Below are 20,387 nucleotides of genomic sequence, written 5' to 3' on the forward strand. Positions count from 1 at the left end.
CTAAGTTGTTGGCAATTCCAAAGTTATTTGAAAAATTAATTACCCCTCATTTGCAACACCTTTGCTCTTCGATTATCACTCCTTGTCAGCATGGCTTTATTAAGCGTCGCTTCACCACCACAAACTTATTGGAGTTGACATCCTTTGTCATAGATGGCTTTTGTAAAGGATATCAAGCCGATGTAATTTACACAGACTTCAGCAAAGCATTTGATTCAGTTAATCACTCACTCTTGTTGAGTAAACTGAATATGTTGGGTTTTCCTAAAGATATCTTAACGTGGATCTCCAGCTACCTAGATGGAAGGACACAAAGAGTCTTATTTAAAAACATACAGTCCCGTCTTGTCCGTGCTACATCTGGCGTCCCTCAAGGAAGTCATCTTGGCCCGCTATTATTCACCCTTTTTATTAATGTCTTGCCCCCTGCTTTAACGAACTCTCTAGTTCTTATGTATGCAGGTGATGTAAAGCTTTGTCTTCAGTACAAATCCATCTCTGCCCAATGCAGTCTTCAGTCCGACCTTGATAACTTTCAAGAATGGTGTTTAGCTAATGATCTAATACTTAATGGATCAAAATGCAAGCATATGTCTTTCTATCGTTCTTTCCCTCTGCAAGCTACGTATTCCATTAATGAGATTGCCTTAGAAAAATTAACCCAGGTTAATGATCTCGGCATCCTATTAGACATAAAACTTAAATTTGCCGACCATATTTCCTTAATGGTTAATAAGGCTAAAGAAGTCCTTGGTTTTATTAAAAGGTGGTCAAAAGAATTCAATGACCCCTATATAACCAAAACATTATTCATTTCTCTTGTCCGTCCTATACTTCACTTCCCTCTCTTTCTTTCAAGCGAACGGTCGTGTTTTTTTGTGCGCACTGCGTTTTTGATAAATATTGGTAAACCGGTGTTTACATACTTTGTGAATTAAATCTTGTGAATCATAACAATCTTAAAGCCTAAACCGTATCGCTTCGCGAGTGCTTTGGTATATTTGGAATCGAATTAATAATTTGTCTAAATTCTATTCCAAGCATAGCTCAGCTCTGCTTCTTCCCGGCTTATCTATATTTTCTGCATTTCTCTTGTGCACTCTTTCAAAGCTCCCGCTTCGGCTTCTTGTTTGGCACAGTGGTTCAAGGTATTGTGTTTTTTAACTTTTTAAATATTAATTTTTGTCTTATTAAATTAAAAAAAAAAATAATAATAATAATAAACAAAATGGAATTTAAACTGGTCTGTGCCATTAAGTCTTGCAACAAGACTATTTCCACATCCCAGCCTAGTATCCATTGCTGGTTATGTGAAAACGTCGTGCACGCCAAGTGTGCCGGTTTCACTGCATCAGTTTCGGATGCCATTTCCCGTAGGTCTGGGATACATTATTGTTGCGAAAATTGTCGTGCTGTGCAAGGCGAAATGAGGTCGTTCATGAGACAGACCAAAAATGGATTTAAAGAGCTGATCACTGGTTTTCGTAAAATCAATGACCAGCTCTGTGCGCTTGACACTCAATTTAGTGGCCTTCAGCTGCTAAATGAGTCCCCTAAGCGTAAGAAATCCGCTGTTTCTGATCCGCCTCAGCCTGCTCAGCCGACATTAATGCAGCCGCTTATAACTCTGGCCACCCCAAGGGCCTTAACTGAGAAAAATTCGTCAGAATTTCTCAGGGATAATGAGCAATTGTCCGATATGTCCGCCATGGCATCCCTTCAAGTGATGCCACAGGTCCTAGGGAACGAAACCCCCATTAGGGTCACCCAAAAGGGTATTCCACAGTCCGGACCACCGGCACCGACTGATGCTGCAGTTCTTGTACCTGCGACACCAAAACCCTTACAGGTGATTCCTCCATCGAAACATATATTTGTTTCTCGGCTTGCCCCTGATACTTCAGAGATTGATATCTCGGCTTATATCAAAGCCAAAACTAAAGCCGATATAAAGGTGGAGGACATACAAAAATTTAAATACAATTATACAAGGCGCACGTCTTCTTTCAAGATTCGTGTGCCCGCGCTGATGTTCAAGACGATTTGTTCTCCCAGTTTTTGGCCAGAGAATCTTTTCGTCCAAGAACATCAGCCTAGTTCCGTTAAAAAAAAAGTTAATAAACCAGTGGGAGTGAGACTTCCCAATATCGGAACCACTGACCAACCCTCCACCTCTTCTTTGGCCTCTAACCCAAAAAACTAATTTCCTCACTAACTCTTACCTATCAGAATACTAGGGGGCTACGTAGCAAACTCCCCAAGCTATATTCTGATAGTTCTTTCTTTGCATCCCATATAATAGCATTTACAGAAACTTGGTTAAATCCGGAGATCTTTAGCTCCGAAGTTTTTCCAAGTAAGTACACCACTTTTAGACGGGATCGATCTCAGCGAAGAGGAGGTGGAGTCCTCATTTCGGTAGACTCTACTTTTGCTTCTGAAGAGGTGAAATCCCAAGAGTTTGGTGACATAGAATTTATTTGCGTTAAAATCACTATGTCCGTGAAAGCTTTATACATTACATGTTCATATATACCTCCTATGTCTGAACCGCCCACATATTGGCAGCATTTGTCCGCTATTCGATACGTCTCTAATCTTATGACGGATCGTGACCAACTCGTAGCGGTGGGCGACTTTAATATCCCAGAATTAAAGTGGTCCAACGTCGATAACTCACCATCTTTGTCACTTATAACTTACCATGACTTCACCGCGGGCATGTTTGACATGTCCCTAGGTCAGATCAATCATGTTAGAAATTCGCTAGGTCGGCTCTTAGACTTATGTTTTGTATCTGATCCGGATGGTACCGCTCTCTCCAGAGCTTTTCCCCTTTCAGCCCCAGAGGATCCATATCACCCCACGCTGGAGGTCTCTATCGAAACTATTTCTGGTATCAATCAGATGTCTCTATGCATGGCAAATAAGATTCGCTGCTTCCGTAAAGCTGATTTTCAGAAACTTAATAGCCTTAACGATACATACGATTGGTCCGATATTCTGGCATGCACTGATCTTAACGTCACTATACAAAAATTTTACTGTACTTCAAATAAATTTTTTGACTCCTGTATGCCATGGAAATATCCGTCCGCTTCAACAAAACCTCCTTGGTATACAAGGTGCCTCACTAACCTAAAAAATATTAAAAATAGGCTCTTACTTAAATACAAAAAACCTGCAGTAGTGTTGATTTTTCAAGATATCGTGCGTTATGCACGGAATGTTATAGGAATTATATTGACCGCTGCCCGATTTATTCAGGATCTAAAGCAGTTTTATAATTTTGTAAACACTAAGCGTAAACACGTTTCTTTTTCACCCCTGCTTACGTTTGAAAATTCTTCTGCAAACTCTGATCAGCCCATTGCCGATCTATTCGCAGAATTTTTTCTAACAACTTATTCTCCTCCTAAATTGAGGAGAATTTTGCCTAAGCAGCAAATCTTATTTTCTGTCCGTTTTTTTCTGAGAACAACTTATTATCTGGTCTTTTAAGGGTAAAACCCATTTATTCGCCAGGCCCCAACGGAGTACCAGGCTATGCGCTAAAATACTGCGCCAGGGCTCTGTGCAAACCTCTTTTAAGACTTTTCAACTTATCTTTGGAAACCTCGATTTTTCCTCGAAGTGGAAGGAATCATTCATAATTCCCCTACATAAAAAAGGGAAAAATTCCGAGGCTGCCAACTACAGATGCATCTCTAAGTTGTTGGCAATTCCAAAGTTATTTGAAAAATTAATTACCCCTCATTTGCAACACCTTTGCTCTTCGATTATCACTCCTTGTCAGCATGGCTTTATTAAGCGTCGCTTCACCACCACAAACTTATTGGAGTTGACATCCTTTGTCATAGATGGCTTTTGTAAAGGATATCAAGCCGATGTAATTTACACAGACTTCAGCAAAGCATTTGATTCAGTTAATCACTCACTCTTGTTGAGTAAACTGAATATGTTGGGTTTTCCTAAAGATATCTTAACGTGGATCTCCAGCTACCTAGATGGAAGGACACAAAGAGTCTTATTTAAAAACATACAGTCCCGTCTTGTCCGTGCTACATCTGGCGTCCCTCAAGGAAGTCATCTTGGCCCGCTATTATTCACCCTTTTTATTAATGTCTTGCCCCCTGCTTTAACGAACTCTCTAGTTCTTATGTATGCAGGTGATGTAAAGCTTTGTCTTCAGTACAAATCCATCTCTGCCCAATGCAGTCTTCAGTCCGACCTTGATAACTTTCAAGAATGGTGTTTAGCTAATGATCTAATACTTAATGGATCAAAATGCAAGCATATGTCTTTCTATCGTTCTTTCCCTCTGCAAGCTACGTATTCCATTAATGAGATTGCCTTAGAAAAATTAACCCAGGTTAATGATCTCGGCATCCTATTAGACATAAAACTTAAATTTGCCGACCATATTTCCTTAATGGTTAATAAGGCTAAAGAAGTCCTTGGTTTTATTAAAAGGTGGTCAAAAGAATTCAATGACCCCTATATAACCAAAACATTATTCATTTCTCTTGTCCGTCCTATACTTCACTTCCCTCTCTTTCTTTCAAGCGAACGGTCGTGTTTTTTTGTGCGCACTGCGTTTTTGATAAATATTGGTAAACCGGTGTTTACATACTTTGTGAATTAAATCTTGTGAATCATAACAATCTTAAAGCCTAAACCGTATCGCTTCGCGAGTGCTTTGGTATATTTGGAATCGAATTAATAATTTGTCTAAATTCTATTCCAAGCATAGCTCAGCTCTGCTTCTTCCCGGCTTATCTATATTTTCTGCATTTCTCTTGTGCACTCTTTCAAAGCTCCCGCTTCGGCTTCTTGTTTGGCACAGTGGTTCAAGGTATTGTGTTTTTTAACTTTTTAAATATTAATTTTTGTCTTATTAAATTAAAAAAAAAAATAATAATAATAATAAACAAAATGGAATTTAAACTGGTCTGTGCCATTAAGTCTTGCAACAAGACTATTTCCACATCCCAGCCTAGTATCCATTGCTGGTTATGTGAAAACGTCGTGCACGCCAAGTGTGCCGGTTTCACTGCATCAGTTTCGGATGCCATTTCCCGTAGGTCTGGGATACATTATTGTTGCGAAAATTGTCGTGCTGTGCAAGGCGAAATGAGGTCGTTCATGAGACAGACCAAAAATGGATTTAAAGAGCTGATCACTGGTTTTCGTAAAATCAATGACCAGCTCTGTGCGCTTGACACTCAATTTAGTGGCCTTCAGCTGCTAAATGAGTCCCCTAAGCGTAAGAAATCCGCTGTTTCTGATCCGCCTCAGCCTGCTCAGCCGACATTAATGCAGCCGCTTATAACTCTGGCCACCCCAAGGGCCTTAACTGAGAAAAATTCGTCAGAATTTCTCAGGGATAATGAGCAATTGTCCGATATGTCCGCCATGGCATCCCTTCAAGTGATGCCACAGGTCCTAGGGAACGAAACCCCCATTAGGGTCACCCAAAAGGGTATTCCACAGTCCGGACCACCGGCACCGACTGATGCTGCAGTTCTTGTACCTGCGACACCAAAACCCTTACAGGTGATTCCTCCATCGAAACATATATTTGTTTCTCGGCTTGCCCCTGATACTTCAGAGATTGATATCTCGGCTTATATCAAAGCCAAAACTAAAGCCGATATAAAGGTGGAGGACATACAAAAATTTAAATACAATTATACAAGGCGCACGTCTTCTTTCAAGATTCGTGTGCCCGCGCTGATGTTCAAGACGATTTGTTCTCCCAGTTTTTGGCCAGAGAATCTTTTCGTCCAAGAACATCAGCCTAGTTCCGTTAAAAAAAAAGTTAATAAACCAGTGGGAGTGAGACTTCCCAATATCGGAACCACTGACCAACCCTCCACCTCTTCTTTGGCCTCTAACCCAAAAAACTAATTTCCTCACTAACTCTTACCTATCAGAATACTAGGGGGCTACGTAGCAAACTCCCCAAGCTATATTCTGATAGTTCTTTCTTTGCATCCCATATAATAGCATTTACAGAAACTTGGTTAAATCCGGAGATCTTTAGCTCCGAAGTTTTTCCAAGTAAGTACACCACTTTTAGACGGGATCGATCTCAGCGAAGAGGAGGTGGAGTCCTCATTTCGGTAGACTCTACTTTTGCTTCTGAAGAGGTGAAATCCCAAGAGTTTGGTGACATAGAATTTATTTGCGTTAAAATCACTATGTCCGTGAAAGCTTTATACATTACATGTTCATATATACCTCCTATGTCTGAACCGCCCACATATTGGCAGCATTTGTCCGCTATTCGATACGTCTCTAATCTTATGACGGATCGTGACCAACTCGTAGCGGTGGGCGACTTTAATATCCCAGAATTAAAGTGGTCCAACGTCGATAACTCACCATCTTTGTCACTTATAACTTACCATGACTTCACCGCGGGCATGTTTGACATGTCCCTAGGTCAGATCAATCATGTTAGAAATTCGCTAGGTCGGCTCTTAGACTTATGTTTTGTATCTGATCCGGATGGTACCGCTCTCTCCAGAGCTTTTCCCCTTTCAGCCCCAGAGGATCCATATCACCCCACGCTGGAGGTCTCAATCGAAACCACTCCTGGTATCGATCAGATGTCTCCGAGCGTGGTAAATAAGATTCGCTGTTTCCGTAAAGTTGATTTTCAAAAACTTAATAGCCTTATCGATACATTTGACTGGTCTGATATTCTGGCGTGCACTGATCTTAATGTCACTTTAGAAAAATTTTATTTTACTTTAAATACATTTTTTGACTCATGTGTGCCTTGGAAACATCCGTCCGCTTCAACAAATCCTCCTTGGTATACAAGGTCCCTCACTAACCTAAAAAATAAAAAAAATAAGCTTTTACTTAAATATAAAAAAACCTGCAGTAGTGTTGATTTCTCAAGATACCTACTAGCTCGGTCGAATTTTACCGTGCATAACGCTGAATGTTATAGGAATTATATTGACCGCTGCCGGATTCAATTTACTCAGGATCCAAAGCAGTTTTATAATTTTGTAAACACTAAGCGTAAACACGTATCTTTTTCACCTCTGCTTATGTTTGAAAATTCCTCTGCGACTTCGGATCAGGCCATTGCCGATCTATTCGCAGAATTTTTTCAAACAACTTATTCTCCTCCTAAATTGACTGATCAGCCTTATGCATATAACATTCAAGCAGCAAATCTTATTTTCTGTCCGTCTTTTTCTGAGAACAACTTATTATCTAGTCTTTTAAGGGTAAAACCCATTTATTCGCCAGGCCCCGACGGAGTACCAGGCTGTGTGCTAAAATACTGCGCCAGGGCTCTGTGCAAACCTCTTCTAAGACTTTTCAACTTATCTTTGGAAACCTCGATTTTTCCCCTTAAGTGGAAGGAATCATTTATAATTCCCCTACATAAAAAGGGGAAAAAGTCGGAGGCTGCCAACTACAGAGGCATCTCTAAGTTGTCGGCAATTCCAAAGTTATTTGAAAAATTAATTACCCCTCATTTGCAACACCTTTGCTCTTCGATCATCACTCCTTGTCAGCATGGCTTTATTAAGCGTCGCTCCACCACCACAAACTTATTGGAGTTGACATCCTTTGTCATAGACGGCTTTTGTAAGGGATATCAAACCGATGTAATTTACACAGACTTCAGCAAAGCATTTGATTCAGTTAATCACTCACTTTTGTTGAGTAAACTGAATATGCTGGGTTTTCCTAAAGACCTCTTAACGTGGATCTCCAGCTACCTAGATGGAAGGACACAAAGAGTCTTATTTAAAAACATACAGTCCCGTCTGGTCCGTGCTACATCCGGCGTCCCTCAAGGAAGTCATCTTGGCCCGTTATTATTTACGCTTTTTATAAACGACTTGCCCCCTGCTTTAACGAACTCTCTAGTTCTTATGTATGCAGATGATGTAAAGCTTTGTCTTCAGTATAAATCCATCTCTGCCCAATGCAGTCTTCAGTCTGACCTTGATAACTTTCAAAAATGGTGTTTGGCTAATGATCTAATACTTAATGGATCAAAATGCAAGCATATGTCTTTTTATCGTTCTTGCCCTCTGCAAGCTACGTATTCCATTAATGGGATTGCCTTAGAAAAATTAACCCAGGTTAATGATCTCGGCATCCTATTAGACATAAAACTTAAATTTGCCGACCATATTTCCTTAATGGTTAATAAGGCTAAAGGAGTCCTTGGTTTTATTAAAAGGTGGTCAAAAGAATTTAATGACCCCTATATAACCAAAACTTTATTCATTTCTTTGGTCCGTCCGATACTAGAGTACGGTTCATGTGTCTGGAGTCCCCAATATGGAGTACATAAGGACCGCATAGAATCCGTACAAAAGAACTTTTTAATATTTGCACTTAGAGGTCTATACTGGGATGCAAATCTTCAGCTTCCATCCTACAGTAGCAGACTTTTACTTATTAACTTACCTAGCTTAACAAATCGTAGGACAATGCTCGGTGTAGTTTTTCTGCATAACCTTATCAACGGGGATGTAGATAGCCAGCATTTACTAACACGCTTAAATTTCAACATTCCCAATAGAAGGACTCGAAACTTTAGTCCTCTGTTCCTTAGCCGTTGTAGTTCGACATATGCACTGCATGACCCTTTTAGGGTATTATGTTCGAACTACAATGGTCTCTACTCTATTACATCTCTTTCCTGTCCCTCTAATTTAAAATATAGAATTTTAAATTTCCTTACTAACTCCTCTTAGCTTAATAATTAACAAATAACTTAATATACTCTAACAAATCGTTTCTTGAGCGCCCCTCGGTCGTCTGGGCCTCTAAGCTTTATGATGAATACAGGAATGCTAGCTGATGCTCTTATTGATGCACAAGCCATTTCCAAATTCTGAAAGACCGCGAAAAAAAAAAAAAAAAAAAAAAAAAAAAAAAAAATACTGGAGTACGGTTCATGTGTCTGGAGTCCCCAATACGGAATACATCAGGACCGCATAGAATCCGTATAAAAGAACTTTTTAATATTTGCATTTAGAGGTCTATACTGCGATGCAAATCTTCAGCTTCCATCCTACAGTAGCAGACTTTTACTTATAAACTTACCTAGCTTAACAAATCGTAGGACAATGCTCGCTGTAGTTTTCTGCATAACCTTATTAACGGGGATGTAGAAAGCCAGCATTTACTAGCACGTTTAAAATATGACATTCCTAATAAAAGAACTCGAAACTTTAGTCCTCTGTTCCTCAGCCATTGTAGTTCAACATATGCACTGCATGACTCTTTTAGGGTATTATGTTCGAACTACAATGGTCTCTACTCTATAACATCTCTTTCCTGTCCCTCAAATTTAAAATATAGAATTTTAAATTTCCTTACTAACTCCTCTTAACAAAGCTTAACAAATTTCAAATAGCTTAATATGTACTAACAAATCGTTTTTCGAGCGCCCCTTGGTCGTTTGGGCCTCTTAGCTTTATGATGAAAACAGGAATGCTAGCTGATGCTCTTATTGATGCACAAGCCATTTCCAAATTCTCCATTGCAATTGATTGCCGTTGCTCGACACTCAGCGCCAGGAAGTCCGCAGAGCCTACTAGCTGGTGCTCGTACATATTGCCCTTGATGTCTCTCGACAGCCAACATGGCTGCTTAGTTTTGCCATCCCAATTTCTTTGGCGTTGACTGAGTTCAAATTGCTCACAGTGAGTATCCAGGAACTTTAATAAATTGTTGGTTGTTGGTCACTTCAGATCGCGGCTGTCCTCGATCTATTTACGGCGTGTTTCGATATCCATTTTTTGAAAAATCAACAAGATGATCCAACAATCCCGTGTTTTATTCCCAATGCCCCTTACTTAGCACCAAAGATCACATAAGGAACTGTTAACGTAGAACTGGTAACAATCAAATAGTGGTTAAATTTAAAGCCATTTTACCCCGATTAACGGCTATACTTAATGTTGCAGTTGCAGTTACATTTTATCATTCAACGTTGCTTGATATTTGGAGCGACAACAATCGCCAGCAGTTTGTTTTGCTCAATTTTGGCTCAATTAAGTGATGTCCAGCAAATCATAATAAAAAAAAAACTCAGTGCATTCTTCGGATTCATTAACACTAATTTGCCAAAATGCATCAGAATGCTCGACCGTTTTAAAGAAAAGCATGCGCAATGACTCGATGCATGCACCTTCTACATTGGCCAAAAAATTTAAAACGGTGTCTCTAAATAAGGGATGCCCAGCCCCATTGCTCTCGTTGCTCCTTTGTTGTTGGAATTGCTCTTTCATATGGGAAATGAAATGTCTTAAACGTGTGTAGCTCTCAGCATAGGCATAGGCCTATGCTGTACAATAAAACTTTTTCGTGTTTTCCCTATTCTTCCCAATCGTCCTAAACCGAATGTTCAAAAACACTCAGAACATAGTAGTATAGTATAATGTTAACCTGTTTTTTAAAATATAGGGTCTTTTTATAATTGCTATAATAAAATGTATTTTTTATTATAATTATATGTAAATTTTTTTTGTAATAGCAGGATAACGTTTATTATAAACTGTCCTTTAAGGACAACCATTAAATGTTATAACATGACAATACATTACATTATCTTCACTTATAGACAATTTTACATATTAATATTGGAGAACTAAATTGAGCAGTAAGTAAGCTTAGCTTATGGTATTTAAAGATTATGGTTGGGATATCCCGGGGAGGTCCAGTGGGTGCGTCTTTTAGTCTTCTGGGCTGCTCGCTGTTGTCCAGCAGAGAGATGGCCAACAGGTTCGGGGGATTATGGAGCCTCTGCATGTAGCGTGCGCTGCTTCTTTGGATCTCGTCCTTGACCCAAGGAAAATTGAGAACCTCGTGGATGGTGCGATTGTCATGATAGACGTGGGCCCCAGTGGCGATTCGAAGGGCTCTATTTTCGAACATAGTTCGGACATTCGTCTTGCTCGCAGTGCTCCAGAGCTGTATGCCGTACGTCCAGATTGGGCGTTTTATGGCCTTGTAAATGAGAAGTTTTGTGGACGTTCTCAGCTTCGATCCCCCACCCATGAGCCAGTAGAAGGATCGAAAGCTTTGATCAGCCTGTTTCCTCTTCTTAATCAGATGGGGGCCTCCTGTCTAGGGTGAATCCAACGTACTTGGTATTGTCTTGCTGCGGGATCGGGGAGCCATTGAGGTTAACTGAACGGCAGTTGCCTTTGCAGAGAGAAATTGTGGTTGCAGTGGACTTCTCATTATTGACGGCAATGTTCCATCGCTTTTGCCAGTCGATGAGCAAAGCGCTATCGGCGGTGGTAAGGAAGGCGGTGTCGGCCTCTGGAGAACAGGGAGGTCGGCCGTGTAAGCGTTGTACATCAACGGTCCAAGAACGCTGCCTTGGGGGACACCAGCGTGAGTTTCTCTTAGAGCGACTTTAGGAACTGGAAGTATGGTCGGAGTAGGCCTGTCTTTAATTTGTATAGGAGACCGGGATGCCAGACTCGGTCGAACGCCTGCTTCACGTCCAGCATGACGGCCATGCAGTACTTCTTGGTTTCAAATGCGTCCAGGATGTACTGCACAACCCGATGGCACTGCTCTGGGATAACGTGTCGCCGCCTGAAGCCAAACTGGTTAGGGTTAGGGATTAGTCCAGCCTCGTCCAAAACTGGCAGTGCTCGGCTCAAAAACACTCGTTCTAGTATTTTGGAGAGCATTGGTAACAAGTTTATTGGTCGGTAGGACAAAAGGTTCGCTTCGGGTTTCGCGGGCTTAGGTATCATAGTTACCTGGGCACGTTTCCATGTGGATGGAAAGTACCCTATTTCCAAGCATCTATTATAGATCAATGTAATTAGCTAAATGCTTGGATGTGGTAACATTTTTAATGCAATTGCATTGATACCATCATCGCCCGGGGCCTTGTTGTTGCTCATGATGGTTATGAGCTCAGCTGTTTCCTCCTCAGTCGCTGGTCGTATTGGATCGGCGTCCCTGGAAGGCTCGGCTAGCAGACGGGCAGTTTCAGCACCATCCTCCGGTGAACAGCGATCGAAAGGCGTAAAGACACCTTCGAGGTGTTCGGCGAAAGCGTTAGCCCTGTCCATCTCCGATCTGCACCAGTTGCCGTCGGTTCTTTATACAGATGGGATCCTTTTCAGTGGCCGTCTGATAAATTTGGTGACTCGCCATAAGTTATGTTGAGGGTCGCCTGGTTCGAGTTGTTCGACGAACCCGCCAAAGGCCTGCTTTCTTAGTCTTTTCAGCGTGACTGAAAGACATTTGGACGCTCTATTGAAGGCGGTTTTGTCCAGCGGATTCCTCGAGAGCATCCGCACTTTCTGGAGTCGTCGCTCTTCAATTTTGAGTCCTCCGACTTCTGGGCTTCAAAAGTGGATGTCCCTGTCAGTGGCTCTTGGTCGGTTGAAGGGCCTTGGTGCTGCTTCAGAAGCTGCCGCCTGGATATGGGCGGTTAACTCTTCTACAGCGGTGTAGAAGAGTTAATTGAAACCATTATATTTATTCAAAACCACTTGTAAATGTTACTATAACATTATTTTTCAGTGCATTGACATGAAAAAAAAATGGTGCAAATGTATTGGTGATTGTTTGCACTGGTTCAAGTTTGCTCTGCCGTATGCTGAGGTTGGGCACCCCTGATATAGATATATCAGGAAAATTGAGCGGAAAAAGCGATCGTAACGAATATATTTTTGTACAAATCGACGCTTTTACAAAATACGTTTATCTATTTCACACCTTTTCCTTAGATGCTAATACTTGTATAAACGCAATGAAATCTTCGATCACCATTTTTGGCGTGCCAACACGTTTAATTGCCAATCAGGGGCAGAGCTTCACGGGCACATAGTTTGTGCAATTTTGTTCTAGCCAAAAAATACAATTACATCTAATTGGAACGGGCGCAAGTCAAGCCAATGGTCATGTTGAAAGAGTCAGGAGTACACTGAAGAATCTTCACAAAAAAATCACCAAATTTGAACTCTCTAACTCTAAAAACACCGAAGTTATACCATTTCCGATCAATCAGTTATATTGATACGGATAGACGGACATGCTCATATCAACTCAGAAGATGATCCTGATCCAGAATATATATTCTTTATAGGGTCGGAGATGTCTCCTTCACTGCGTTGCACACTTTTGGGAAAAATTATAATACCCTCTGCAAGGGTATAAAAATTAAAATTTATAGTTTTAGTCAAGTTTATTGATTGTCACAGACGTTTTTTCATCAGCATGGCACAGCATTAACATAGCACAATAGTTTAGTTGTTCAAAATTGGTTTCAATCGAATAACCTATTCAAAAAAATCTGTCACAAAGGACGATAGAAAACCTTTTGGAAAGCAAGACAATGCTTACTCAATTGAGTAAGCAGAGAAATTTCCTATGCCCTCGGAATAGGGACGTGCCGACCATGATACAATTATAATTGTACAATTATATAATTGTATCATGGTGTTGACCACTGCTATAAAAACATGTCTATAAGAAAAAATTTGCAATTATATTTTGTTGTTTCAATTATTGATTTCTTGTTTCAAAAAAATTGTTCTCATGTGTTTTATGAGTGACTTATTTTTCTTATAAAAAGTCTCGAACTCCTCTAAAATTTATCCGATTTAAATAACTTTTATTTTCCAGATATAAATTAGTTACAGATATAGTTTGGCATGAAATCTATTTAAAATACCTTGTGTTCTGACGCTACAGAAATATTAAATTTGTGGGGAAGAGAGGGGCCGTGTGAAAAAATTGGAAACAAACTTAAAATGCTTGAGTATTTTCTTTTATAGTCTTAGATCCACGCGTTTATACGAACAGGCAGACGGACATGGCTATATCGACTTGACTTTTGATGCTGAGAAGATTCCTTCTCTAAGTTACATACATTATAATGTACCCTTGTAGTCTGCTAGTTCCGGGTATAAAAACAAATATTCGCGTTAGGTAGTTTATAGCATTTAAGCCCCTCGCCTTTGACTTAAGTCGAGCCTTGGGAGAAACATGCTCTACTTCCTCGGTCTTCGTAAACTTCCTAAGACGACTCCGACTAATATTTGATTTTATTCTCGTTTTCATGTTTTTTCCTAAGTACCAGTACCAGTACATGGACAACCAGTAAACTGTTAATTCAAAGTTCTGTCTTTAAATGATTATACTTATTTCGCACATATTTATATTAATGGTTACATATTATTTGCGTTTATTTACAGTACATATATTTTTTATAAAATATATTTAACTTAACTTATCAAAGACTGTAGATATTTTAAGTAATGATGAAAACTTGTTGTCCACAGCAAGAAAAATTTTTAATTTTTAAACATAGATTTTTATTAATAAATAAAGTATAAGTTCTACCTTTATTACACTTTTAGTTATGCACAACGGCCGAGGAATGTTGTATGCTACGTTCAAATTCTTCTAAGCTAAGGGCTTGGTTTATATTTAAAAGGGGAAGTTTTCCCGCAGATGCTCTTGCAAGAAGTTCAGGTGAAAACCACTGAGCCAATTGGTTGTTGGTAGGCGAAGGTAGTCGATCATCTTTATGATTGCTGTTAGTTCCAAGCTTATTGTTTTTTGCCATATTTCCAGAGTCTAAGCCATCAAAACATTCTAAGCATTTACATTAAATAAAATCATATATACACAACCATTATATCAAGGCTTTACCTGGTACTTGGGATATGTGGACATTTGATTGACGAGGCAGTTCTGCATGAATAACCCTATGCCTACCTTGTTGTCGCGTTTGCTGCTGCCAAAATACATGGTTCTGCATTTGGGAGTTTGCATCAGGATAGGTAATATTATGATGCATATTTTCAGAATTAAATAAAGATTCGGTTATTTGCGAAGTCTTAAACCTAAAAGGAGAATTTGGCTGATGATTCTGATGTATGTGATGACTTAGCGGCTGATGATTAGAATGGTGCATGTCAATGTTAGAAGTTAATGAAGCCGAAGGAATTGGTTGCGAGCTTGAATTTAAGCCACCTTTCAGTATAGGACGACCTGAAACACGTATAAAAAACATTTTTTTAAATTTTAATAATTATTGATTGAATTTACCAAATGTTTTTCCATGTACCATATGTGCAGAAATAGGTGGCCATTTTATCATTGATTGGTTATGACACTGAGGCAAGTTTGCAATAATGTCCTGACCATTAGAATTTGCTGTAAAATTCCCTCCACCTAATATCATTCGAGGTGGAACCGGCACAGATGTAGTTTCGTGGGGCTCAATGTAAGTCGCATTTGTCAGTTGTTTAGAATATTGTTGATGGATTGGGAATTGAAGCTGCTGATTACAAGATACGCTTTGTGTAAAATTTGTATCTTTGTCAGCTGTCATTTTTCTTAAAACTGATGTCGGAGTAAAAGCCAGAGGGGTGGGCGAATTGCTGTGGTTTAATTGCTGATTTATCCCATTAGAAGTATTTGGAGAAAACATATCTTAAAATAAAAAAATCAAAACAACATTAAACTACTCCATATAGTATCTTTAATGTTTTATCCTTACGAGGTATTATTTTTAAAGATTCTTAAGATGCTTTTAATATATATACTCAGCTCGTTTATTGGCTTTAAGTTTACGAGAGTTTTCGGTAACGCGGCAGTTTTGCAAGGGGTGAAATCAATATAACATAAAGAGAACCCTCTTTATGAAAGTTATTTTCATTTAACTAACCTTTGAAGGGGTTATACGCAGTTGGGCGAGCCAAAGTATTAGTTAAACTGTTGCTTATCACGTAAAACTATTTTCTAATTTGACTTCTGTAGACGTTGTAAAAAACTTGTTCGAAAACAGGTGGTTGGAAATTCAAAATCAACAAATTTGATTGACTCTTTAATCACACATAAATTTGAAAAATGAACAAAGGATTTAAAAACAAACAAGAAAGAAAAGCCCAAATTTTTACCCAACATGCGTTGAAGTTCCAGCTCGGTTTATGTCTACTTTTGATGTTGATAGCTTATCTGAGTTTGCGAATATATCAGTTTTTTTCGCGTTTCCCCGTGCCCCTACTTTTCTATTTAGGCAGACAGCTAAGAAGAAAATGTCAAATGAAAATGTCAAAATGTCAGAAACGAAGTCATGCCACCCAAGAAGAATTTTGGTCGTCTTACTCGCAATACAACAGCAAAAAGACGTAACATTTCGAATAGGACTGACGAAGAGCGGGCCTCCATTCGAGAGACTGAGCGGCTGAGAGCCATGCGGATGCACAACGCGGAGACAGCAGAAACGCGAGCAGCTAGGCTTGAGCGAACACGATTGAGAGTTAGGCAGTCCCGTTCTGCAGCAATCGATTTGATTCGGTCTCAAAATAATGAACGCGACAGGGCAAGGATAGCTGAAGCGCGTTTACAGCTTGCAACAGCTCGAAACCTGCAATACAATCGTCTTGCATTCCGATATAATCCAACTGTTGATTACAGCTCGAATCGCAATGTCGTTATTGGCCGGATGAATCAGGTCTGCACACACTGTCAGGCTCTCAAATTCAACAACGAACCAAAAGGATTGTGTTGCGCTTCCGGGAAAGTGAAATTGCCTCAACTTTAGGCACCACCAGAGCCTGTGAACTCTCTATTAGCTGGAATCGAAGCATTTCCTGTCGAACATTAGGAAATACAACTCTTGCTTCCAAATGACGTCATTTGGTGCGGAAATTATAACTGCGCAATTCATGCCAACTTTTAAAATTAAAGGACAAATCTATCACAAAGCCGGTTCCCTGCTTCCGTTCTCAGACAGCGAACACAAATTTCTTCAAATGTACTTTATTGGTGATGATGGAGCTGAAGTCGATGCACGTTATGGAATCAATACCTCGGTGAAGAAGCCCATTATTTCGCAGCTACAGAAGCTGCTACAGAAATCGATATGATGCCTTCGGATACCCATAAAATTGTCATTCATGCAGACAAAACGCCTGCTGTAGAACATATCAGAAGATACAATGCTCCAACTATAGACGAAGTGGCAATTGTCATAGTCGGGGATCAGTTCCAACCTCGAGATATTGTTCTCCATCGACGAAACGATCGATTGGTAAACGTCGCAGAAACTCACCGTTGTTACGATGCTTTGCAGTATCCACTCATCTTCTGGGATGGTGCCGATGGATATCATGTGATGGATTCAATGTGAGGATGGTAGATCCAGTCAATGGTGTAGAAACGAATAAAAAGTGCAGCGCGATGAACTTTTACTCATACCGATTAATGGATCTGAGGACCGATGACAATCATATATTGAAATTTCGTCAGTTGTTTCATCAGTACATTGTCGATATGCATGCCAAAATTTAAACAGATCGTTTGCTGTTCCTCCGATTGAATCAGACGAAACTTCGGTCCGAGGAATATATCCATTTGAGGGATGCTGTGATGAATGACCGTAATACAACCAACGTTGGAAAGCTCACGATTTTGCCATCCTCATACATTGGCGGTTGTGGAGGCAGAGGAAGCAGTTAATTACCCTACGGGTTTTCTAAACTCACTTGATCTGCCTGGAATGCCACCACACATATTGAAATTAAAAATAGGTGTGCCGATTATCATGCTCCGGAATATGAATCAGGCGAAACTCTGCAACGGTACGCGACTCGCAGTCAAGAAATTGATGAACAACGTTGTAGAAGCAACGATCATAAGTGGTCCTTTTAAGGGTGAAGATGTCCTCATTCCTAGGATTCCTATGTTCGCGACTGATACACCGTTCCAGTTCAAGAGATTGCAGTTTCCCATTCGTTTGGCGTTCGCAATGACCATAAATAAAGCTCAAGGTCAATCTCTGGAGTTTTGTGGTTTGGATTTGGATGAAGATTGTTTTTCACGCGGACAATTGTTTGTTGCGTGTTCCCGTGTCGAAACAAAGAATATTGTATACCCACAAGTATTACAGAATTAAATTAATGTGAAAATTATTCTTTTTTGTTTGACTTATTTCTTATGCGTGCAACCAAAATATGCCACAGCGAAACGTGGCAGGGTACTGCTAGTATTATAATATAACCTTTTTATTGCAATACAAAATCTAAAAAAAGTCCCAAACTTCTATCTTGAAAAAAAACAGAGTAGGTATTTTTACCAAATACCAAAAACCATTTCCGGTCGTTCAGTTATATGCCAGCTCTTGGATATAGTCGGCCGATCATGATGAAATTTGGTACGTCGTGCTATTTTGCCAAAAATAGCATTTATAAATAATCTCCGAACTCTCATCCGGTAGGCCATACACAATCCTACACAAAAAGGTACAAAGAAGCCACTAAACATTTTCTTTATTAACCTCGAGCCAGCCAAAAACAACAAAGAAGCCTTTCAAGTCAAGCGGCTATGCAACACGGTGGTTACGGTTGAGCCACCAAAAAAATTCGACGATGTGCCCCAATGCCATCGCTGCCAGGGCTTCGGTCACACGAAACGGTACTGCCATCTGGAGTACAGATGCGTAAAGTGTGGAGATAGGCACCCATCGTCCGAATGCACCAAAATCGCCAGTGAACCAGCCGTCTGCTTCCACTGCGACGGATCACACGCGGCCTCTTACAAGGGCTGTCCAGCCTACAAAAAGGCAAAGAGCACGTTTGCCCTCCCAGCAGACTGCCCCAAGACGCCAGCAACCTCAATTCAGCAAAATTAACCCTAACATCAGCTATGCTAGCGCAGCCAAAAACGGAGCCCCACAGTTTGACTCCAACGTCAATCCCGATCCCAGTCTTCCAAGTAATCCAATGGACGCCCTAATGGCTAGGATGGAATCTATGTTTGAGCGCATGATGGAGAAGGTCTTGAGCCAAATAGCCCAAATGATGGCCACCGTTTTCAAATCCTTATGCATACGCAATTAGATATACCCATATGGAATGCTAACGGCCTGGTAAAAAGAAGGCCAGAGGTCGAGCTATATTGCAAGAACCACCAAGCTCCTCATATCAGAAACGCATTTTACCAACAGATCATACTTGACTATTAGAGGATACGACCTCATTGCCGCTAACCACCCGAACGGTAGAGGTCGCGGGGGCGCGGCCATCCTTTTTCGCAGCTGCATCAAGTATGAGGCACTTCCAGCCATGTGCGAAGACTGGGTGCAATGACAAGTACCAATCTTACCTGAACAACGTTACCGACCCTAGCCCGACACTTGACTCCCAGTTTGACATCGACGACGTTGTAGAAGAGTTAACAGCCCATATTAAGGCGGCAGCTTCTGAAGCAGCACCAAGGCCCTCCAACCGCCCAAGAGCCACTGACAGGGACATCCATTTTTGGAGCCCAGAAGTCGAAGAACTCAAAATTGAAGAGCGACGCCTCCGGAAAGTGCGGATGCTCTCGAGGAATCCGCTGGACAAAACCGCCTTCAATAGAGCGTCCTAATGTCTGTCAGTCACGCTGGCAAGACTAAGAAAGCAGGCCTTTGGGTTCGTCGAACAACTCGAGCCAGGCGACCCTAAACATAATTTATGGCAAGTCACCAAATTTATCAGACGGCCACTGAAAAGGATCCCATCTGTATAAAGAACCGACGGCAGCTGGTGCAGATCGGAGATGGTAGGGCCAACGCTTTCGCCGAACCCCTCGAAGGTGTCTTTACGCCTTTCGATCGCTGTTCACCGGAGGATGGTGCTGAAACTGCCCGTCTGCTAGCCGAGCCTTCCAGGGACGCCGATCCAATACCACCAGTAACTGAGGAGGAAACAGCTGAGCTCATAACCATCATAAGCAACAACAAGGCCCCGGGCGATGATGGTATAAATGCAATTGCATTAAAAATGTTACCACCTCCAAGCATACAGCTAGGGTAGATAGGGTACTTTCCGTCCACATGGAAACGTGCCCAGGTAACTATGATACCTAAGCCCGCGAAACCCGAAGCGAACCTTTTGTCCTACCGACCAATAAGCTTGTTACCAATGCTCTCCAAAATACTAGAACGAGTGTTTTTGAGCCGAGCACTGCCAGTTTTGGACGAGGCTGGACTAATCCCTAACCCTAACCAGTTTGGCTTCAGGCGGCGACACGTTATCCCAGAGCAGTGCCATCGGGTTGTGCAGTACATCCTGGACGCATTTGAAACCAAGAAGTACTGCATGGCCGTCATGCTGGACGTGAAGCAGGCGTTCGACCGAGTCTGGCATCCCGGTCTCCTATACAAATTAAAGACAGGCCTACTCCGACCATACTTCCAGTTCCTAAAGTCGCTCTAAGAGAAACTCACGCTGGTGTCCCCCAAGGCAGCGTTCTTGGACCGTTGATGTACAACGCTTACACGGCCGACCTCCCTGTTCTCAAGAGGCCGACACCGCCTTCCTTACCACCGCCGATAGCGCTTTGCTCATCGACTGGCAAAAGCGATG

The 20,387-nt window shown here is 41.0% G+C and overlaps 1 protein-coding gene and 1 long non-coding RNA gene across 5 annotated transcripts in view; one reads left to right on the forward strand and one right to left on the reverse strand.

The window, feature by feature from the left end:
- LOC108120250 (uncharacterized) overlaps positions 1-20,387 on the forward strand; it is a 162,532-nt gene that overhangs the window by 113,402 nt on the left and 28,743 nt on the right. The gene's annotated exons all lie outside the window — the stretch shown is intronic.
- Positions 14,183-20,387, reverse strand: part of 4E-T (eIF4E-Transporter) — a 45,069-nt gene continuing 38,864 nt past the window's right edge. For 2 of the 4 annotated variants that reach the window (XM_043213608.2, XM_070282452.1), the window contains exons 5-7: positions 15,082-15,468; positions 14,683-15,024; positions 14,183-14,625 (exon numbers count right to left, since the gene is read on the reverse strand). In XM_043213608.2, the coding sequence (XP_043069543.1) occupies positions 14,384-14,625; positions 14,683-15,024; positions 15,082-15,468 (971 nt within the window). In that variant the 3' untranslated portion in view covers positions 14,183-14,383. Of the gene's footprint in view, positions 14,626-14,682; positions 15,025-15,081; positions 15,469-20,387 lie in introns of those variants that run through there. The other 2 variants (XM_070282453.1, XM_070282454.1) reach the window with 2 other exon arrangements.

Source organism: Drosophila bipectinata, chromosome 4 (assembly GCF_030179905.1).
Source record: "Drosophila bipectinata strain 14024-0381.07 chromosome 4, DbipHiC1v2, whole genome shotgun sequence".
NCBI classification, from domain to species: domain Eukaryota; kingdom Metazoa; phylum Arthropoda; class Insecta; order Diptera; family Drosophilidae; genus Drosophila; species Drosophila bipectinata.